At 40.7% G+C, this 19,676-nt stretch overlaps 2 protein-coding genes across 4 annotated transcripts; both read left to right on the plus strand.

The window, feature by feature from the left end:
• The first annotated feature begins 1,578 nt into the window (after nucleotides 1–1,578).
• LOC101760570 (myosin-17) lies at nucleotides 1,579–14,559 on the plus strand. Of its 3 annotated transcripts, XM_004969350.2 has the most exons (39): nucleotides 1,579–1,988; nucleotides 3,513–3,641; nucleotides 3,880–4,023; nucleotides 4,110–4,255; nucleotides 4,362–4,518; nucleotides 4,639–4,697; nucleotides 4,790–4,949; nucleotides 5,069–5,218; nucleotides 5,300–5,436; nucleotides 5,528–5,674; nucleotides 5,765–5,866; nucleotides 5,953–6,010; nucleotides 6,096–6,197; nucleotides 6,468–6,502; nucleotides 6,641–6,767; nucleotides 6,853–7,023; nucleotides 8,463–8,594; nucleotides 8,664–8,773; nucleotides 8,886–8,946; nucleotides 9,408–9,585; nucleotides 9,743–9,948; nucleotides 10,074–10,193; nucleotides 10,283–10,381; nucleotides 10,483–10,704; nucleotides 10,962–11,101; nucleotides 11,237–11,351; nucleotides 11,446–11,499; nucleotides 11,598–11,678; nucleotides 11,809–11,979; nucleotides 12,252–12,404; nucleotides 12,498–12,704; nucleotides 12,789–12,929; nucleotides 13,010–13,080; nucleotides 13,162–13,261; nucleotides 13,334–13,390; nucleotides 13,471–13,527; nucleotides 13,630–13,710; nucleotides 13,807–13,889; nucleotides 13,975–14,559. In XM_004969350.2, exons 1-39 carry the CDS (start codon nucleotides 1,986–1,988, stop codon nucleotides 14,096–14,098), a joined length of 4,590 nt encoding a protein of 1,529 aa, XP_004969407.1. In that variant the 5' UTR covers nucleotides 1,579–1,985; the 3' UTR covers nucleotides 14,099–14,559. The 3 variants fall into 3 exon arrangements, with proteins under 3 accessions (XP_004969407.1, XP_022682175.1, XP_022682176.1); XM_022826440.1 differs by having other exon boundaries at nucleotides 13,010–13,261; XM_022826441.1 differs by having other exon boundaries at nucleotides 12,258–12,404; nucleotides 13,010–13,261.
• Nucleotides 14,560–16,312: 1,753 nt separating this feature from the next.
• LOC101761248 (nucleolar GTP-binding protein 1-like) lies at nucleotides 16,313–18,791 on the plus strand. The gene is given in 3 exon segments (XM_014805278.2): nucleotides 16,313–17,161; nucleotides 17,163–17,607; nucleotides 17,610–18,791. Coding segments are annotated over 3 exon segments (1,989 nt in total). The 3' UTR covers nucleotides 18,305–18,791.
• Nucleotides 18,792–19,676: the final 885 nt, after the last annotated feature.

Consider the following 19,676-nt stretch of genomic DNA (forward strand, 5'->3'; position numbering starts at 1 on the left):
CGCCACGTTCCGGTGCCTGATCACAAAACTGCAACCAGAGCTCTCTAAACTTAATAAATATTAAATACTGAAAATCGTTTCATAGATATGGAGTAGGAGTGGGTGTATCAAGCTATAGAGTAATGCTACTGTGTTCTATTTCCATTTTACCCCTTCTTTGTATGCAATATATTCATACAAAAGATTGCATTGGATGTTTGATAAGTCCAAATATGATCTCTCTGAAAACTGCCAATTTATATGTACTCCCTCAATTTATTTTCTTAGACGTACAGAGGAGTGCTCTAGTACCAAGACAGGAGGTGGCACATTCTACTTGCGTTAATTTTGCACCGAACATATTGGTCTGTTAGGTCACGGTGCAACTGCATGCATGGCTTCATGTAGCGAGCGTCGCTTCATTACCGACATCTACCCCGACGGTCGCGCCAAACAAACTTCTTGAGCAAATCTATCTCTTGTGAAACAAACTTCCATGTTAAATACACAATCAAAAAATCTCCAACCGCGTGCTAATTCTTTTCCTAACTGCGCCAAACAAAATTCACTTCCATCGACGAACTGAACCAGATCGTCGCCGCTATGGATGGCAACGGGCACATTGCCCGTGGGAGGATTTACAGAACCTCACCTGCGAGGCAAACCCTGTACCCGTGCCCACGCTCGCCGCCCATCACGAGTAAGAAGTTGTACCTACGCCCGTCACCCACGGGCACAGTCTACCCGCGGGCACACCCGTACCCACCAGGCAACCAGGCAACCCACGAGCAGTGCTATGGCTTGGGGTGGCGATGGGGGAACCAGGCGTCAAGCGGTGAAGCGGGCGGCGAGGATGGTCGGCAGAGCGGTCTCGCAGGAGGACTGGGGAGTCGGGACTCAGGGTCTCGGGGAGGTGGCGAGTGGCGGCTAGGAGAGTGGGAGGAATGAAGGAGGAACCTTAGAAATCGCTTATATAGTTGTATAGGGGTCCACATGTCAGGCACTATGTAGCGGGTTCACAGGTTTGCGGGTACAGGCAAGATATTTTTATATCCGCGAGTACAAACTCAAATTTACATCCTTGCCCGTGGGCACAAAATAGAATCCGTATCCTTACCCTACAGGATTTTTACCCGTGAACACGTGAGTAATTTGTGCCTGTTACCACCGCTGCCTTTGGCCTCGTCGTTGGTTGCTAGCCATTGGATGAAAAGTGCACGGAGCTGTGGCCGGAAGGGAAGCGGACGAAACTGGATGGGAGGGAGCGCTAGATAGAGGGGATAGACGAGGGAAAAAACGTTTCGACTCTCGCCGGCGGTTAATTTCCTGTCGTTGCTAGCTGATACGTTTTCCAGGGATTTAATTTCCTGCGTACTGAGGGGGTAACGATGCCGGCTGAGTATGGATGCTGCGCCCTCTACGTATCTACAAAAGCAGAAAATGGTGAAAAACGGAAAACAAAAAGAATGGAGTATTTCAACTCACGAAAATCGTAAAAGGGACTATATGTAAATTATCAGAAGTATAGGTCCTTGAAGCAAAAAGTGCAGCTATTTATAATTGCCTTTTGCCGTCCGGAAACAGCGCATTCCAGGACCAGACAGAATTCCTCGATTCTTTCAAACCGCAAGAAAACTAAGCAGCACGTAATTACCATTTCTGCCCTCCGCCGTCTCCCCTCCCCTCCCCTCCGGCCCTCCCCTAGTCCCCTCCCCGACTCGCCGTCGCCGCGCACGCACGGAACCGCCGTGCCAGCATCGCCGGCGGCAACCACCACGTGCGGAGGAATCAATCGTGAAGCAACCTCACGGAAGAGAAGAAAAAAAAAGAGAAGAAGAAGGACCGCTACGAGCAACAGCAAGCAGTAGCGTGGGGGGTTGGTGGGGGAACGGAGCAGAGGCAGTCCAATTCGCCGCCTCGACGGCCACTGACCTCGCCGGCGGCGGGGTCCCCTCAGCTCGAGCCGACGGATCCGTGGTCCCATCTGATCCGAGCCTGATCCGCCCATGGTACTGTTCCGGATCCTTTGCTTATTTAGCCCTTTGCTTTCCCAACTACTGCTACTAGCTTGTGTACTGGGCGCGTTTCGCTCCGGGTGGCGGCGGATCGGATCATGTTTCGCGGGAATTGGCGGGTCTGGATTGGTTATGATGGTTTAATTGAGATGCCTGGGTTGCTTGCGCATTTGGAAGCCTTAGTCAATTATAAAATCACCAACCCTAGCCTTATAAGGTCTTTTACACAGCATGCTGCTGTTCTCAGTAGAGTAGTTACAGCTTTGGAGCGAGCTTTGCTGCTATTTTTGGAGTTTGCTAACTTGCTGTGCGTGCCGCTTTTAGATGACCGTTTTTATTCTCATGTGGAATTTGGATAGATAGCACGGTTGGTTAATGAATTGCTTGTACCACATTCATGCAGCAGTATTGCTATTCTTACTTCACCCTTAGGTGAAAGCATCATTCCTGTCTCCTGGAATGTGGAAACTACGCTGATGACAAAATTTGTAGCTCTTATTGCAACTAAGTTTATATAGCAGTAATGTAGTGGTAGGCTGGTTGCAGAATATGATATATTAGGAAGATGATATTCAGATTTTTCCCTCTGTTTGATGGCTTACTGCTAAACAAACCTTACATGGGTCTTCTTCAAGTTTACTAGCCAAGATGTTTGCGCTGGAAATGGAACCACACTTTTCCATAGGTCATTGATGGTTTCTTGTCGGTTCTGTATGAGGTACCTTTTATATCAAGTAGGTGACTAAGGATTTGAACTCCATTGTTCCGTAATAAAGATCTAACTAGCGTTTGAGAAAACATGGACGTTTGATGAGCCAGTCTAAGGATTAAATTAGTATTGGTAGTTTCATGAATAGTGTTACACAAAATTTATATGCCATGAATATTTCAAAATTTAATCAATTGTCAAAAAAGGAACCACATATTTTTTTTACTACTGTAAAAGAAAACATCTTGTGACTAGTGTCCTCAATCTTTTCCGGTATAAAGAAAGCAAATTTTTTTTCATGAAATCAAATTGCATCCCACAGTTTATTTTGTTAGGCGTAGCACAACTTTTGTTGGTAGTAAGTCTGTTCTGGTTGTTTGCCAGATGCCAGGGGTTGTCGCTTGCCTATTCCTTTGCTTACGTTATTGTAATTTCGTTACCCTGCAAGCTGGATTCTCCATCATCTTTCTCTATTCCCCTCTGAATGATGCTTACAAACAAAGTCGGTTTCACCTTTGGTCCAAAATCCTAGCCTCTGGGCTTTGACGCCTGGTGATGGATGTAATATACTCACCAGGTCCAGAGCCTAACTCATTGTGCTGTCAGAATACTGTTGCTTTCATCATTTAAATCACAGCATTGCATACTCCTTTCATGCACAACATCTATAACAATTCAACAAGATGTGTTGCATTCACTGACATAGTGACATGAGAGCAAGGAAGCGAGAGTCATGCTTTAGCCACAAGGTTACTCCTTAACTCTGTTTTCTTGACATCTCTTTGATTATTTCACTATTTGTCTCACAGGGAACTCCAGTTAACATCATCGTTGGTTCTCATGTTTGGGTAGAAGACCCAACTCTAGCTTGGATAGACGGGGAGGTTGTTAGCATAAAAAACAATGAAGTACATGTGCAGACATCGAATGGGAAAAAGGTACAATTTGCAGTTTCTTCTCATGCTTTCAGCATAAGATCTACACCATCCTTTTGCTATGACGAATTCAAATTATGTTGGTATTTTTCTACTTGGCATTTCCTTAGGACTATTGGTACTATTCTAAAAAGGAAGTTTTACAGTTCTGTCCAGTATTCTTCTGGACTCAGGATATAGGATGTATCTTTTGGACAGAAAATGGATCCTGAATTTCATAGCAAGTAATGCTTTTGCACAGGTTACCACGGACAGATCAAAAGTTTTTCCTAAGGATATGGAAGCTCCACCTGGAGGAGTTGATGATATGACAAGACTGTCGTACTTACATGAACCTGGTGTTCTTCAGAATCTTGCTACCCGTTATGAACTGAATGAAATATATGTGAGCTCCCTACCATTTTTTGCCTAAAATCTTGCCAAATAAATTGCATAAGTAGCTCATGATAACAATTCCTTTTGCACTCTCAGACTTACACTGGCAGCATTTTGATTGCTGTAAATCCGTTTCAAAGATTGCCACATCTTTATGATACCCACATGATGGAGCAATACAAGGGTGCAGATTTTGGGGAATTGAGTCCCCATGTCTTTGCTATTGCGGATGTTGCTTACAGGTGAATTATTGTTGTGTAAATATTTATATATATGGCAATATGGCATTCATGGACTGATTTACATGACTGCATTACTCTTATGCAACCTACCGATGTGCGAAACCAGGGCAATGATAAATGAAGGGAAAAGCAACTCTATATTGGTCAGTGGTGAAAGTGGTGCTGGCAAGACTGAGACAACGAAGATGCTTATGAGATATCTAGCACACTTAGGTGGGCGATCTGGAGTAGAAGGACGTACAGTAGAACAACAAGTCCTAGAGGCAAGGCCATTCAACCTTTATTTATTTATTTATCTGCTTGCTATATGTATCTTCTAAATCAAAACATATGTGTTGGGCTGTTGGCTGTTTGTCTTATTGTCATACCATACACAATTTCAGTCCAATCCAGTTCTTGAAGCTTTTGGTAATGCAAAAACTGTGCGAAACAACAACTCAAGGTAAGTTTTTGATTGGTTTCTCTCTCTATTTCTTTTTGGATATTATCAAATGGTTGTTTGATGTTCACATATGTTTTCAATTTCGGGTAAAGTCGCTTTGGCAAGTTTGTTGAGATCCAATTTGACAAGACTGGACGGATCTCAGGAGCCGCCATCAGAACTTACTTGCTGGAAAGATCACGTGTGTGCCAAATTAATACCCCGGAAAGAAATTATCATTGCTTTTACTTCCTTTGTGCTGCACCACCTGAGGTACGTTTTCAGATTGACTTGCTATTACTGTGTGGTTCTTGATAATTGATATTTTGGGCATGTAACTCAACATGGTTGAAAAGGATTATTCCTTACGGTTGGATCTTTGTAACCTGCAGGACATTCAGAGGTATAAGCTATCTGATCCTAAATCCTTCCATTACCTCAACCAGTCAAGCTGTATCGAGGTGGACGGAATTAATGACGCCGAAGAGTATTTAGCAACAAGAAGGGCCATGGACATAGTTGGAATCAATGAGGAAGAGCAGGTGTGTCTCTTGTTATTCTGAAGTTACTAGAATGTTAGTTTAAGGATTAACGACAACCATGATTAATCATTTATTTTACAGGAAGCTATATTCAGGGTTGTAGCAGCTGTACTTCATCTTGGAAATATAGATTTTGCCAAGGGAACGGAAATTGATTCATCTGTAATCAAGGATGATAAATCCAGGTTCCACCTTAATACTGCAGCAGAACTTTTGAAGTGAGTGCATGTTTCTCCTTATGCAGGGTGCTTAATTTTCCTATATGTTCAGTGTGACCACAAAAATGCTAAGCACTAAATTTTCTGGCAGATGCGATTCCAAGAATCTGGAAAAGACTCTGATAACACGAGTAATAGTCACGCCCGAAGAAATTATTACTAGAACACTTGATCCTGCTTCTGCAATTGCTAGCAGAGATGCATTAGCTAAAACAGTATACTCCCGCTTGTTCGATTGGTAATGATCCTTTCTCACCTGTCAGAAACTCACAATTAGATTTCAGTGTTCATATCCTGACATCCGTTATTACTGTGATCTTGTGCACAGGATTGTGGAAAAAATTAATGTCTCAATTGGACAGGACCCTAACTCAAAACAATTGATTGGTGTTCTTGATATCTATGGTTTTGAGAGCTTCAAAGTTAACAGGTTAGTGTTTTGTAACTCGTGAACTAGATTAAAGAAAACAACATAATAGAATGTGCTAAACAGAGCTGTTGAATTGCTTTGAACAGTTTTGAACAGCTATGTATCAATTATACAAATGAAAAGCTGCAACAACATTTTAACCAGGTATGTCCTGAATTTTCACTCTCTATGATACCACTTTATTCTTGAGATTCTTACCTTAAATAAACACGTGGCATTTGTCATGCAGCATGTGTTCAAAATGGAACAAGAAGAGTATACCAGAGAAGCGATAAACTGGAGTTACATCGAGTTTGTTGATAATCAAGATGTCCTAGACTTGATAGAGAAGGTACATGCATACTATTACTTGGCACACAAATGCACGAGTGCCATAATGTAACCTCTAGAGAGCATATATACTAAAAATGCAAGACTTGGAATCTACAGACTAGAAACTCATTTATGATACTTCTATTATTAAGATGAGCTAGAGTTTGATGAAACAAATTTTGATATCCGGTAATGGTCTAATGGTAACTCTGAAATAAAATATTGTTACTTTCAAATTTTGTTTTAGAACCGTGTATGACACTCGTAACATGTATTCTCATGTTTTCAGAAAGGTGGATTGATTGCACTTCTGGATGAAGCATGGTATGTTTTGGGCATTTTCACTTGCAAGCAACACAGAATCCTTCAATGACTACGGCAACTAGTTGTTGTTAGCTATTTGAATTCTCTGTTATCTGACCGCTTGTAAATTGACTACTTCCCGTAAAAATTTCTGTGCAGTATGTTTCCTAGATCAACACATGAGACATTTGCGCAGAAGTTATATACAACTTTTAAGAATAACAAGCGGTTTGCCAAACCAAAGCTTTCACGCACTGATTTTACAGTTGTCCATTATGCTGGCGATGTAAGTCATAAAATGATATGTATATTCTTGTACAAAAAATGTGAGTATGTTACCAATTCGAAGTTTTTTTTGGTGCGATACACAGGTGACATACCAAGCTGATCAATTCTTAGACAAGAACAAAGATTATGTAGTGGCTGAACATCAGGATCTGCTGAATGCTTCTTCATGCCCGTTTGTAGCTGGTTTATTCCCTCCACTCCCTCAGGAGACTGCAAAGTCTTCAAAATTTTCATCCATTGGATCACGTTTCAAGGTGTGAAATTCTGTTTTATTTTGTAGCTTATTCAAACATCTTACTTTATTTTGTTGTCATATATCAATAAAATAGGTCTTTCGTAGCTGTCATTTCCACCTTATCTGTATTTTTGGAAGCGTCAGTCCAGTCAGAGTAGCTATATGCACCCCACTGCATTTTTTTCTCCTTCGGTGAACATTTGGTGCCACTGTTGAAAGATGCTATCCATGTTGTTGTCACTTCAATCCATGCCTGGAGCTCTTTATTAGGCTTTGATCTATGTCATATTTACCTAGTCAACGTTCCCCAATACATAAGCAGTTGAGGCACTTTTGACATTCCTAGCATGGCACCTGATGACATTTTATGGCAGATTATTCAATATGCCAATGTTAGCTAGCTGACCAAATCCCAGGCGTGCTTTTATTTGCTACTTCATCTGGGCCTAAATCAAATGCAATTTCTTTTTTTCGTTGTGGTTTCAGCCTGCTTTTGGTGTTGTTTACCCACAATGTAGTAGTGTAAACCAGTACATCACACCTGATCAGCATGTAAAGCTAACTGGGCTGGATGCTGATCTGCATTTCAAGACTGAGTGCTCAAAAGACCATACTGTCTGGGCTTATATAGGATGGTTGGGTTCCTCCTGCATTGCTGCCTGATCTGAAAGTTTGGGCATTGGTTTGAGAAGTTATAATGTATTTTGGGATTAGAAAATAGGCTAATTCTTCTTTCCTTCATTCCAATCCCTTTAACGGGTCAAAAAATCTGTACCTGGCCAACTCATCACTAAACACTGTTAGTAACTTATAGACTCTGCACTAACCTTCTCTTTCAATTACAAACTCTATCTTTGTTTTTTCTAACATTCTCCGATGTGGCTGACACCAATATGACTTGGCAATAGGTCCCCACTTTGTCAGATCTAATGCAACTCATTTTAAACCTTATCTGTGCCATGGTATATTGCACAAGTGTGGTCTATGTGAAAAGAATGTTTGAAGTGCATACAGTTTTACCTTGTCACATCGTGCCTGATATGCGAATAAAAAGATATATATTGACAAAGCCCTTTTAGTATACGAATGCACCAGGGTCCAACTTAATGCATGTGTCTGTATGCTCCTTTTGGTATGCATATATCTTTGCCTTTTTTGGAAAGTTGTGCTTCCTCCCAAATGGTGAATGGCAGTGATGTACATGGTTTCTCCTTGTGCTACTTAGTGATATATAGTAGTGTGGTGATAAACTTTAGCATGTCTTTATCACTATAATGATTACTTTATTCTTTTTGAATTTCTTTTTTTTGATTTTACCTTCAGTAAGCATGTAACCAATACAAATTTTTGTTTATTATGTTCTGGTACATCATAATGGGAAAGCAAGTTTATTGATTCTCCTTAAAATTCTCTCTACTTGTTGTTGATAACTGACAATTCTTGTTTTACAATTTTTAGCTGCAACTTCAATCTCTCATGGAAACTTTGAGCTCTACTGAACCCCACTATATTAGATGTGTGAAGCCAAATAATCTCCTCAAGCCAGCCATTTTCGAGAATACAAATGTTATACAGCAACTACGATGTGGAGTAAGATTCTCAAACTCTGTTAGTTTCGTTGTTGTTAGCATCAGTTGAACTAATTAAGACATATCACAGGGTGTTCTTGAAGCTATCAGGATCAGCTGTGCCGGATACCCTACAAGAAAAACATTTTATGAATTTGTCAATCGTTTTGGCGTCCTTGCTCCTGAAGTTTTAGAAGGGAGGTAGGAAATCCACAAAGAAAGCAAAATGGAGTTTTCTGCCCATTTTTCCAGCATTTATTTTTGAAATTCAATCTATTCATTTGCCTTTTATTCTTTGTATGGGTGTGCTTAGCAATGATGATAAGATTGCTTGCCAGAAGATTTTGGAAAAAATGGGTCTGGAGAACTACCAGGTAACACATGGAAATGCTACTATGATCTCATCACTGCTGAACTTTCTCATGTTGTTTCATATAGCATTGGAACCTAAGAGAGGCATCTAATTACAACAAACATAGGATTTTAGTGATCTGAACTAGAATTTTTCTTAACTGACTCTTTACTCTTACAATTTTTCATGTCATCCTAAAATAGTCAAATACCAATATGTTTCTTAATTTGATCTTTGCTGTCCTATCCATGCAAACCTTTTCTTGTACCTTTGACAACAAAGAAAAGAAATCCTTGAGACTTTATAGCTGCTTCTGTCTTTTAGAAGTAGATTTGCTTTTCAGGCAAATGCCTGTGCTCTAGATTTCAGGCTTGCATTATTTCTATATGCGAAACATACGAATTATGCCCCTCATATTTGTACTTTTCATTGTCACTATCCTTGATTCATAGTTCTTAGCTGGTCTCTTGCTATTTTTTCCAGATTGGAAAAACAAAGGTGTTTCTCAGAGCTGGACAGATGGCTGATTTGGATGCACGTAGAGCTGAAGTATTAGGAAGAGCAGCAAGGATCATACAGAGACAAATATGCACATATATTGCAAAGAAACAGTTTTTCGAGCTTAAGAAATCAGCAACACAGCTACAATCTTTTGTCAGAGGTACCCATTCCTCTTTTGCTTAATGTTAAGTGTTAGACAGAAGCAATGATGATGTCTATTTTCTCTTCTCAAGTATATTATAAATGTTGAATGCATGTGGGTTTCTATGACATTCTACCGACTTAATACGCCTATCTTTTTTCCTCGTGGAATTCAGGAACCTTGGCTCGTAAGCTGTATGAGTGCATGAGGCGGGAAGCAGCAGCAGTGAAAATACAAAAGAATATGCGTCGCCACAGAGCACGAGAGTCTTATTTACAACTGCAAGCAGCTGCAATCACACTGCAGACAGGCTTAAGGGCAATGTCTGCTCGCAAAGAATTCAGATTCAGAAAGGAAACAAAAGCAGCTATCCACATCCAAGTACGATATTTTCATTTAAGTTGTTATTCAAATTTCAGAATTTTTACACAACTGCTTCCTTCTTCAGTGTTCCTCATTTCTTTTCGTTTAATGATCATTTAATTGACATGATATTTTGAATACAGGCTCGATGGCGCTGCCACAGAGACTACTCACATTACAAGAATCTGCAAGGTGCAGCTCTTACTTACCAGTGTGCCTGGAGGCAAAGACTTGCGAGAAGAGAGCTCAGAAAGCTCAAGATGGTATATTTATATCTTTTTCCCTCTGCATTCCTCCAATTTTCTATACTATGGCACAAACATCAGCTCTGTATACCATGAACCATCTGCAGGCCGCGAGAGAAACAGGGGCCCTTAAAGAGGCCAAGGATAAACTTGAGAAGCGTGTTGAAGAGCTAACCTGGCGCTTAGGATTGGAGAAGCGATTAAGGGTAGTGTACTTGCACCTTTTTATTTCGCTTCTTATTATGACACTGCTTGAAATTTGGTAATTGTGGGCCTGTTCTAAACTTCTAAAGTTCTTAATTTGCAGACTGACCTTGAGGAAGCAAAAGCCCAGGAAATTGCTAAGCTGCAAGAGACATTGCATGACATGCAGCTTCAAGTTGAAGAAGCGAAGGCCATGGTTGTTAAGGAAAGAGAAGCTGCTAGAAAGGCAATTGAAGAAGCACCTCCAGTAATTAAAGAGACTCCTGTCATAGTCGAAGACACTGAAAAGATTAACTCACTCACAGCTGAAGTTGAACAGCTAAAGGTATGGTGGCAGCTGATCTTTCATTGGGACATTTTTCATTGGCAACTACAGTGACCTCTGCATTCCTTTGGATCTCACTTGCTGCTCGTCATATGAATAAAAGTATAAAATGTTGTTAATCATTTCTGTTTCACAGTTTGTGAAATGTTTAGATAAGATATGATTGAACTAAAGGATGCTTTATGCTTGGAATCTTAAAGCATGTGCTCGTTGCATGATCTAGTTGAAGTTATACCGATTGTTTTTAATTATTGCAGGCTTTGCTGCAAAATGAAAGGCAAGCAACAGAAGCTGCAAAAAGAGAACAAGCTGAATCTGAACGGAGAAATGAAGAACTAATTAAGAAGTTTGAGGGCGCAGAGAAAAAGATTGAGCAACTTCAGGACACTGTCCAGAGGTATAGTCTAAATAAAGTTTTAGAATATTCATTAATTAGTCTCACTTTCACTCTCAACTATCTAATATTTTGATTCATCGCACTGTTTTTTGTTAAGGATAAATACGTAATTTGTTTTCGTTAAAATAAAAACAGGCTGGAAGAGAAAGCGACCAACATGGAATCTGAGAACAAAGTGCTCCGCCAACAGGCTGTTGCAATTTCTCCTACGGCAAAATCATTAGCTGCATATCCTAAGTCTCCTTTCCAGGTATGCTAGGTTCCCACACACTGCAGGTATTCTGTACATTCATACTTACTCTCCTTGTGATGACCTAATATTTTAATCTAATGCTATTTGTTAGCTGAAAACTCCGGAAAATGGAAATGCTCTAAATGGAGAAATGAAGTCATCGCCAGTAAGTGAAAAGAATAGCTTAAAAAACACTTGACATACAATTCTGGAGTAACTGATATTAGGTGATGACCTTTTTTATATCTTGAAATCTTTACATAGGATGTCACCCCTATCTCACTAAACCCCAAGGAGCTTGAAGCTGAAGAGAAGCCACAAAAATCACTTAACGAGAAGCAGCAGGTTTGCATTTTGTTGACTACTCCTTTGTTCATTCTACCTTACTCCTTAAAATAATGCACCAGCTTTGGTTTGATCCTGAAGTTATATCAGTTATGATTTCATTTCATCATATATGAATTTTGTGCTCCAGGAAAATCAAGACCTGTTGATCAAGTGTGTATCACAAGATCTGGGATTCTCCACTGGCAAACCTATTGCAGCTTGCCTTATCTACAGGTGTCTTCTACACTGGAGATCATTTGAAGTTGAAAGAACTGGTGTTTTCGACCGTATTATTCAAACAATTGGCTCTGCTATTGAGGTAATGAACTGTGCTTGTTTGTTTGACTTTACTCCTGTTTCCTTGGAGAACTGCACTTTACAATTTGCTTGCCTAGTATATTCTGACTACAAACTGGCATATTATGCTTTCCGCAGTATAACTGGAAAGATAGAAACAATGTAATTGTTGCTACAGTGCGCATTAAAAGAATTCTGGATATTGCCAGTACATATGGACAAAAAGTTTATTCTGCTTTTGTTGATATTTGTGGTATTGCTATACACCTAAGTTCAAATTGTGTCTTAACAAAGTCCCAGGACAATAATGACAAGTTGGCATATTGGCTGTCAAATTCATCTACACTACTGCTGCTGCTGCAACGAACACTGAAAACAACTGGAGCAGCTGGACTCACTCCTCAAAGGCGCAGATCATCTGCTGCTTCTTTTGGGAGGGTGTTTTCGGTAATCAATTTTTCTTCACCCTAGTATTATTTACTTGGCATTCTAGTTTTGTAGTGAGAAAAACGCTGAATTCACTGTTTCTGAAATAAAAAGGGGATGCGGGCCTCACCTCAAAGCGCTGGGCGTGCTTTTCTGGGAAGTCGCTTGATTGGAGGCCTAGGCGATCTTCGTCAAGTTGAAGCCAAGTATCCTGCCCTGCTTTTCAAGCAGCAGCTTACAGCTTTCCTAGAGAAGATCTATGGAATGATAAGAGACAACTTGAAGAAGGAGATATCTCCTCTGCTTGGCCTTTGCATCCAGGTATCAATCACTGTTGCTATACTATCTGTTATTTGAGTAGTAAACCTCATGGTTTATTTTTTTTCTTGGTTCTTAATTTTTCAGGCTCCAAGAACATCTCGCGCAAGTCTAATTAAAGGATCACGTTCTCAAGCAAATGCCTTGGCTCAGCAAACTCTGATTGCCCATTGGCAGAGCATTGTGAAGATATTGACAAATTATTTGAATATTTTGAAAGCCAATTATGTATGTACCTAAAACTAAGTTCTTATCCTACTTTTTAAAGTACAAATATGCATTAACCCGACTTACATTGATATTGACAGGTACCTTCATTCTTAATCAGCAAAGTGTTCACTCAAATATTTTCATTTATTAACGTTCAGTTGTTTAATAGGTATGATTTCAATAGTTGCTCTACCTGTGGTACATTAGGTTCTCTTTCCATTTGGGTTTTAAGAAACTCCTTGTATTGTAGTTTGCTTCTTCGACGGGAGTGCTGTTCATTTAGCAATGGAGAATATGTGAAAGCTGGGTTGGCAGAATTAGAACAGTGGTGCATTTATGCGACTGAAGAGGTAAGAATAATCTCTCTTCTTTTATTTTGGACAATATTTAGTTTATATGCTAATGTCATGTTGCACAAACAGTATGCAGGTTCTTCTTGGGAGGAATTAAAACATATTAGGCAGGCTGTTGGATTCCTCGTATGTATTCTATGCAGATTGGATGTTTTATTTGCAACTCTTTGAGTCAAAATCAGATATTCTAACATTTTACATTATAGGTAATCCATCAAAAGCCAAAGAAAACGTTGAAAGAAATCACCAACGATTTGTGCCCTGTAAGTGATCTGTAAACTTAGTTAACTCTTGGTACTCAGCAGCATTTGTTGGTTATGAATGAATTGTGACTTATGTCTTGTTACCTGTTTTGCCAATTTCAGGTCCTTAGCATACAACAGCTATATCGAATCAGTACAATGTATTGGGATGATAAGTACGGCACTCACACCGTTTCCTCAGATGTAAGCTTCTTGTACTTGACTTAGTTGTTACCCAGCTCAAATTCCTTATGTATATGGTGCTATTTTGTTTCTGATGACGAAACAAAATGATTGTAGGTCATCTCAAGTATGAGAGTAATGATGACCGAAGATTCTAATAATGCTGTGAGCAGTTCTTTCTTGTTGGACGATGATTCCAGGTTATTTTCCTTATTCCTATGCCAATATCTAGTTTACTACATTAACTTGAAACCTGCCATCTAACGGTGTACTCCTTAATCACAGCATTCCATTTTCCGTGGATGACATCTCAAAATCGATGACAGAAATCGAGGTAACAGATGTTGATATGCCACCTTTGATCCGGGAGAACTCAGGGTTTACATTCCTACACCAAAGAAAGGACTAACCTGGTGGTTCTTCCAGCTGCAAGCGGCAAGCCTCTTGCTTTTGCTCTCCACCCAACCTGTGCATAACTCATGTACATACATACACTCATGCCTTTTGCTCTCTGGTCAGGGTATTTGTTAGATGTATTTGTTGCTTTTTGTTAGGCTTTCGTTTGATTGATTGGTTCTTTCTTCAATCTTATCCCTTTTTTCTGGGGGAAGGGTCGTCAATTCATATATTTTATAGTAGTGAAGGGGTCGGATGCCCCTGGTCAGGTCTCCGAGCTGCTATTGGAAAAGCTCGCGAGCCTTCAGCGTCTGGAAAAGGTTTTCCACTGCTGTGAGTTGGTCATTGTGTCGTCATTGATATGGTTCGTCACCATATTGTAAATTGCAAAGCAGATTATAGTTGAAAAAATTACAGTGACAGCAAAGTTTCTGGTGTGACCTCCGTATCGAAATGCACTATGATGTTCTGGAATTCGGATCTTCACCAGGTGGAGGATGTGTGTATTTCACCTCGGTCGGGGTTTGGTGGAAGCAAAGAAACATAAGATCAAACCCTAAACCTCTTTTTTTTTAGAGAGAGGCCGTCTTAGTCCGTGAGATGTGCGGTTGCCCGCGGCGGTAGGCTATATCGGTGCTGCCAGCAATTGCAACGAGAGAAGACTCACTGTCAAACAGATAAAAACGAAGATAACAAATGAGAGAGAGAATGAACAAGGGTCCGCCACTGCTTATTCGACACCAGCATGAAAGTAGCAGTTCCAGTGCTACATGCAGCTACCACTATTCGATGCTTTCATTGTACAAAGAATTTGATTGGCTTTTGAGGAAAGAAAAGTTTACGAATCTCGGAGCACCTTTTGTTGCTCGATGACCAGGGAAATTACGTACTAGTACAAAATTATTTGGTTTCATATGATTACCAATTTGTTCATTTCAATGAAATTCAATTCGAGATTGGAATCCTTCGTAGAAATCTGAAAGGGGTTCATATGGGTTACGCCCTAACTAGCGGGGAGGCCGAACCAGAACCATTTTCAAGATCAACAGCCACCATCGGCATTAATTGTTGGCGAGCATCATACAAACGGGCATGGGGAATCGTGCGTTTAACGTCGGTTGCCATTTTGCTCTCGCTTGTATATCGTTTCTACGTGATGAATGAATAATGATTTTTCGCGTGCTCTTGTTCTGCGCGCACGACGTGATTGGCCACCAGCACACACGTGATTGACCACACAGGCAGTGATCATCCAGCTAGCTGTCCTCCCCAATCTTTTTTTCCCTTTCCCTTCCACACCAACTATCTCATCTCCCGTTCTTGTTTCCATTTCCTTTTTATTTTCTTTCTTTTCCATATACTATAACCAAATTTATATGTTTAAGAAGTTTGTCCGAAAAAAGTTGTGCGTAAAAGTGGTGCTAAATAAGTTGTGTATGTTTTCGAAAATATTTTTTCTGAACAGCAAAAACCTGTGAGTATAAGTTGTTAAGCAAAAGTTATGCTATCAAACATAGTTGAAGAAGTTATCATGATAATTTTGTTCGCAAAAAGGTTACACAAGTTGCATTTCAAAAACTGTTATGCTTGAAAAAGTTATCATTATAGATTTGTGTGCAAAAATTATGTATCGAAAATATATTGAAAAAGTTAATACCATAACTTTGCTACAAAATATTTCCAGGATCCGATCCAAAGAAGCCCGTAGTTTTTAACAGCCGTTTTCCTTTGCCATATGCTACTTTTCAAAATAAGCTTATGATGCTGCGAGAAATTGCAATGGCTGCCTACTGAAGTGTTTTCTACAAGCTTGATTGGTATACTTGTAGATTGGTATGATACGGCCCTGCGAGATGCTACTCCTGATGACTACTTTCATTTGCTTCTGCTTTCTGAATGTGTTGTTGACTTGTTGCATGCCACTGGAAGGAGATGGTGTGGTTTATCGTTTATGCCTATGCATTGGCAGGAAGTGTGCTGCACTTGCGCTAAAAGCCATTTTAGGTCTCACTAAATTAACCGACTGTTTCGCCTTTGTCTAATTCATATGATCAAGTTTGTGGACTCTGCCTGTAATTAATTAATTATTATTTCAAGGGGAATAACTGGTAGAATTGACTTTTTTGTTTATTTGTAGGAATTTTCTTGTTTCTTGCTAATACGTCGTATAAGGTTCTCATGATCTTTTGTATTACAGGAATAGGTTGCGGAACCTTATATCAAGAAGATGGTGCAGTACAATTTCAAGAAAATCACTGTTGTCCCTCCTGGGAAAGACTTCATTGACATTATCTTGTCCCGCACTCAGAGGCAGACACCAACTGTTGTCCACAAGGGATATGCTATCTCCCGCATTCGCCAGTTTTATATGCGCAAGGTTAGGTATTCCCAGCAGAACTTCTATGAAAAGATATCCACCATCATCGATGAGTTCCCTCGGCTAGATGACATCCACCATTTCTACGGCGATCTCCTCCACGTTCTCCATAACAAGGATCACTACAAACTTGCTTTGGGCCAGATTAACACTGCCAGGAACATTATAGCAAAGATCTCCAAGGACTATTTGAGGCTGCTCAAGTACGGAGACTCCTTATACCGTTGCAAGTGTCTGAAGGTAGCTGCACTAGGTCGCACGTGTACTGTTATAAAGAGAATCAGTCCTAGTCTGGCATATTTGGAGCAGATCAGGCAGCACATGGCTAGGCTTCCGTCCAGAGACCCAAACACCCGGACTATTTTGATTGGTGGCTATCCAAATGTGGGGAAGAGCTCTTTCATGAATAAGGTTACAAGGGCAGATGTGGATGTCCAGCCTTATGCTTTTACAACGAAATCCCTGTTTGTTGGTCACACAGATTACAAGTACCTGCGGTACCAGGTGATTGATACTCCAGGGATCCTTGACCGACCTTTTGAGGATAGAAACATCATAGAAATGTGCAGCATCACTGCTCTTGCACACTTGAGAGCTGCGGTGCTGTTCTTTTTAGACATATCTGGATCTTGTGGGTACAGTACTGCACAGCAGGCAGCCCTATTCCACAGCATCAAGTCCTTGTTCATGAATAAGCCTCTTAGTCATTGTGTGCAATAAGACTGACTTGCAGCCTCTAGAAGGTCTTTCTGAGGAAGACATGAAGCTTGTAATGGAGATGAAGGCAGAGGCTATGAAGACTATTGCTCAAGCTGGAGATTCTAATGAAGAGGGTGTTTTGTTGACTATGAGCACTTTAACTGATGATGGTGTCATGGCTGTTAAAAATGCTGCATGTGAGAGGCTTCTTGAGCAGAGAGTGGATGTAAAGATGAAATCAAAGAAGATGGTTGAGTGCTTGAATAGGTTTCATGTTGCCATGCCAAAGCCTCGGGACAACAAGGAGAGGCCTGTTTGCATCCCTGCAGCTGTTCTGGAAGCTCGGGCAAATGCTGCTGCTGCAAAGGAAAAGAAGAAACTGGAGAAGGACCTTGAGAATGAGAATGGAGGTGCTGGGGTCTATTCTGCAAGTCTTAAGAAGCACTACATATTCTGCCTGAGATATTGGATGGCCATAATGTTGCCGATTTTCTGGATCCTGATATTCTGGAAAGGTGTGAAGAGTTGGAAAGAGAGGAGGGGCTTCGTCTTGAAGAGCAAGCGGCGCAAGATGCTTTCCAGATTGATGGCCATGAATTAACTGATGAGCAGCGTGAAATCTTGGCTCAGATTAGGAAAAAGAAGGCATTACTCATCCAAGAACATAGAATGAAGAAGAGAACTGCAGAAAGCCGTCCTATTGTACCTAGAAAGTTTGACAAAGACAGGAAATTCACAACTGATAGAATGGGACGGCAGCTTTCCACTATGGGCCTGGATCCTAGTGCAGCCTTAGACCGAGCTCGTAGCCGATCAAGAGGCCGCAAGCGTGAAAGGTCATTGAGCAGAGCCGCTGGTGACGTTGATGGTGATGGTATGGAGATAGATGGCCAGCAGTCCAACAAGAAACTGCGGACAAGGTCTAGATCCAGGTCGAAATCACGGGCACCTGAGGAGGTCACACCTGGAGAAGGATTCAGGGACTCCGAGCAGAAGAAGAAGGCAATCAAGAAGGCAAAGGACTCCACGAGGAACAGGAACAAGCAGGCTCGCCGTGGAGAGGCTGACCGTGTCATTCCCACTTTGAAACCAAAGCATCTATTCTCTGGGAAACGCTCTATTGGGAAAACAAGCAGGCGATAAGTGAATCAACACGGCTGATGCACGTCTCTTGATCTGGTGCGCCATCTTGTCATGCATCATGTTTATTTATGTTCATAGAATCCATCTATGTGTTTGACGTTTATTTTCCCTATGCTATTACTGTTCGATGATCGAAATTAATCCCTATCTCGTGTTGTGAGCTGTGAAGTACCCACCAGGGGGTGGACCAAGGAAGAGGCAGGCGATTGGGTCCTTCCCATCCTCTACGATGTCCCCCAACCGTTTCCTGTACCTCTATATCCTCTATAGAAACAGAAGGGCCACTTTTTGTAGGAGGATATTGGATTGCTTCAGTATTGGGATACTGATAATTGGTTGAGGATGGAGTCAGTGTCCAATCAGCTTGATGGATTCGACGCTGCTACGCTTCACCAGTTCTCCTATACGTCAAAAACTTGCCCCTTGTGTCTTTCCCTCCTCCGAGGAGCATAGTTCTCCTAGCTTATGTTATGGAGTTACTTCACATGTGGTTTATTCAGCTGAGCGGAGTTTGAATTTGTTCACCAAGGCCTGACCTTGTTTCAGTGGTATATTTGAAGTGGAATTGCATACTTTACACACTCTAGCATCTGGTTTGAGCGTGGCTGGTGTATCTCTGGACACGAAAAAGAAAATGACTATTGCTGCATCGCACCGTGCTTCTGACTCTAGCACGTGATTAAGGGTGTGTTCGGCTTGTGCCAGAGTGTTACCAAGCTAACCAAACCAAATATTGGCTAATTCGACCACCATTTTACTTGGTTCATGTCTCTTTTGGCCGTCTTAGTTCATTTTGCTTGTCAAAGTTTGGCAAATCCCGAGCCACAAATTTGATGGCCAAAATTTGATTTGGCTAAGAGGTGGCAAATCTATAGCAAACCAAACACACATTAAGCTTTCACAGTCTCGTTGCTTGCTTTGGGAGCACTTTGTTCGAGCATAACTTGGAACTTCACAAATTGGTTATAAAAGGATTGGGTAAAAGTTATACTCCCTCCATCCCAAATTATAAGTCATTCCAAGAATCTTGGAGAGTCAAATCATCTCAAGTTTGACTAAAATTATGGAGAAAATTATAAAGATTTATGACATCAAATAGATATACTATGAAAATATAATTGATGAAGAATCTAATAATACTTATATGACATCATAAATATTATTATATTATCATATAAATTTGGTCAAACTAGAGATACTTTGACTCTCCAAGATTCTTGGAATGATTTATAATTTGGGATGGATGAGTACGAGATCTTTTCCCCTCTGGTTTCTTGCAAAAAAAAAATCTTTTCCCATCTGGCACCACCTACGACCATTATTTCGAGATCGCGATCGAATCGTCATCGTTTTGCCAATTCGTTCTAAAAGT

Source organism: Setaria italica, chromosome V (assembly GCF_000263155.2).
Source record: "Setaria italica strain Yugu1 chromosome V, Setaria_italica_v2.0, whole genome shotgun sequence".
NCBI lineage: Eukaryota > Viridiplantae > Streptophyta > Magnoliopsida > Poales > Poaceae > Setaria > Setaria italica.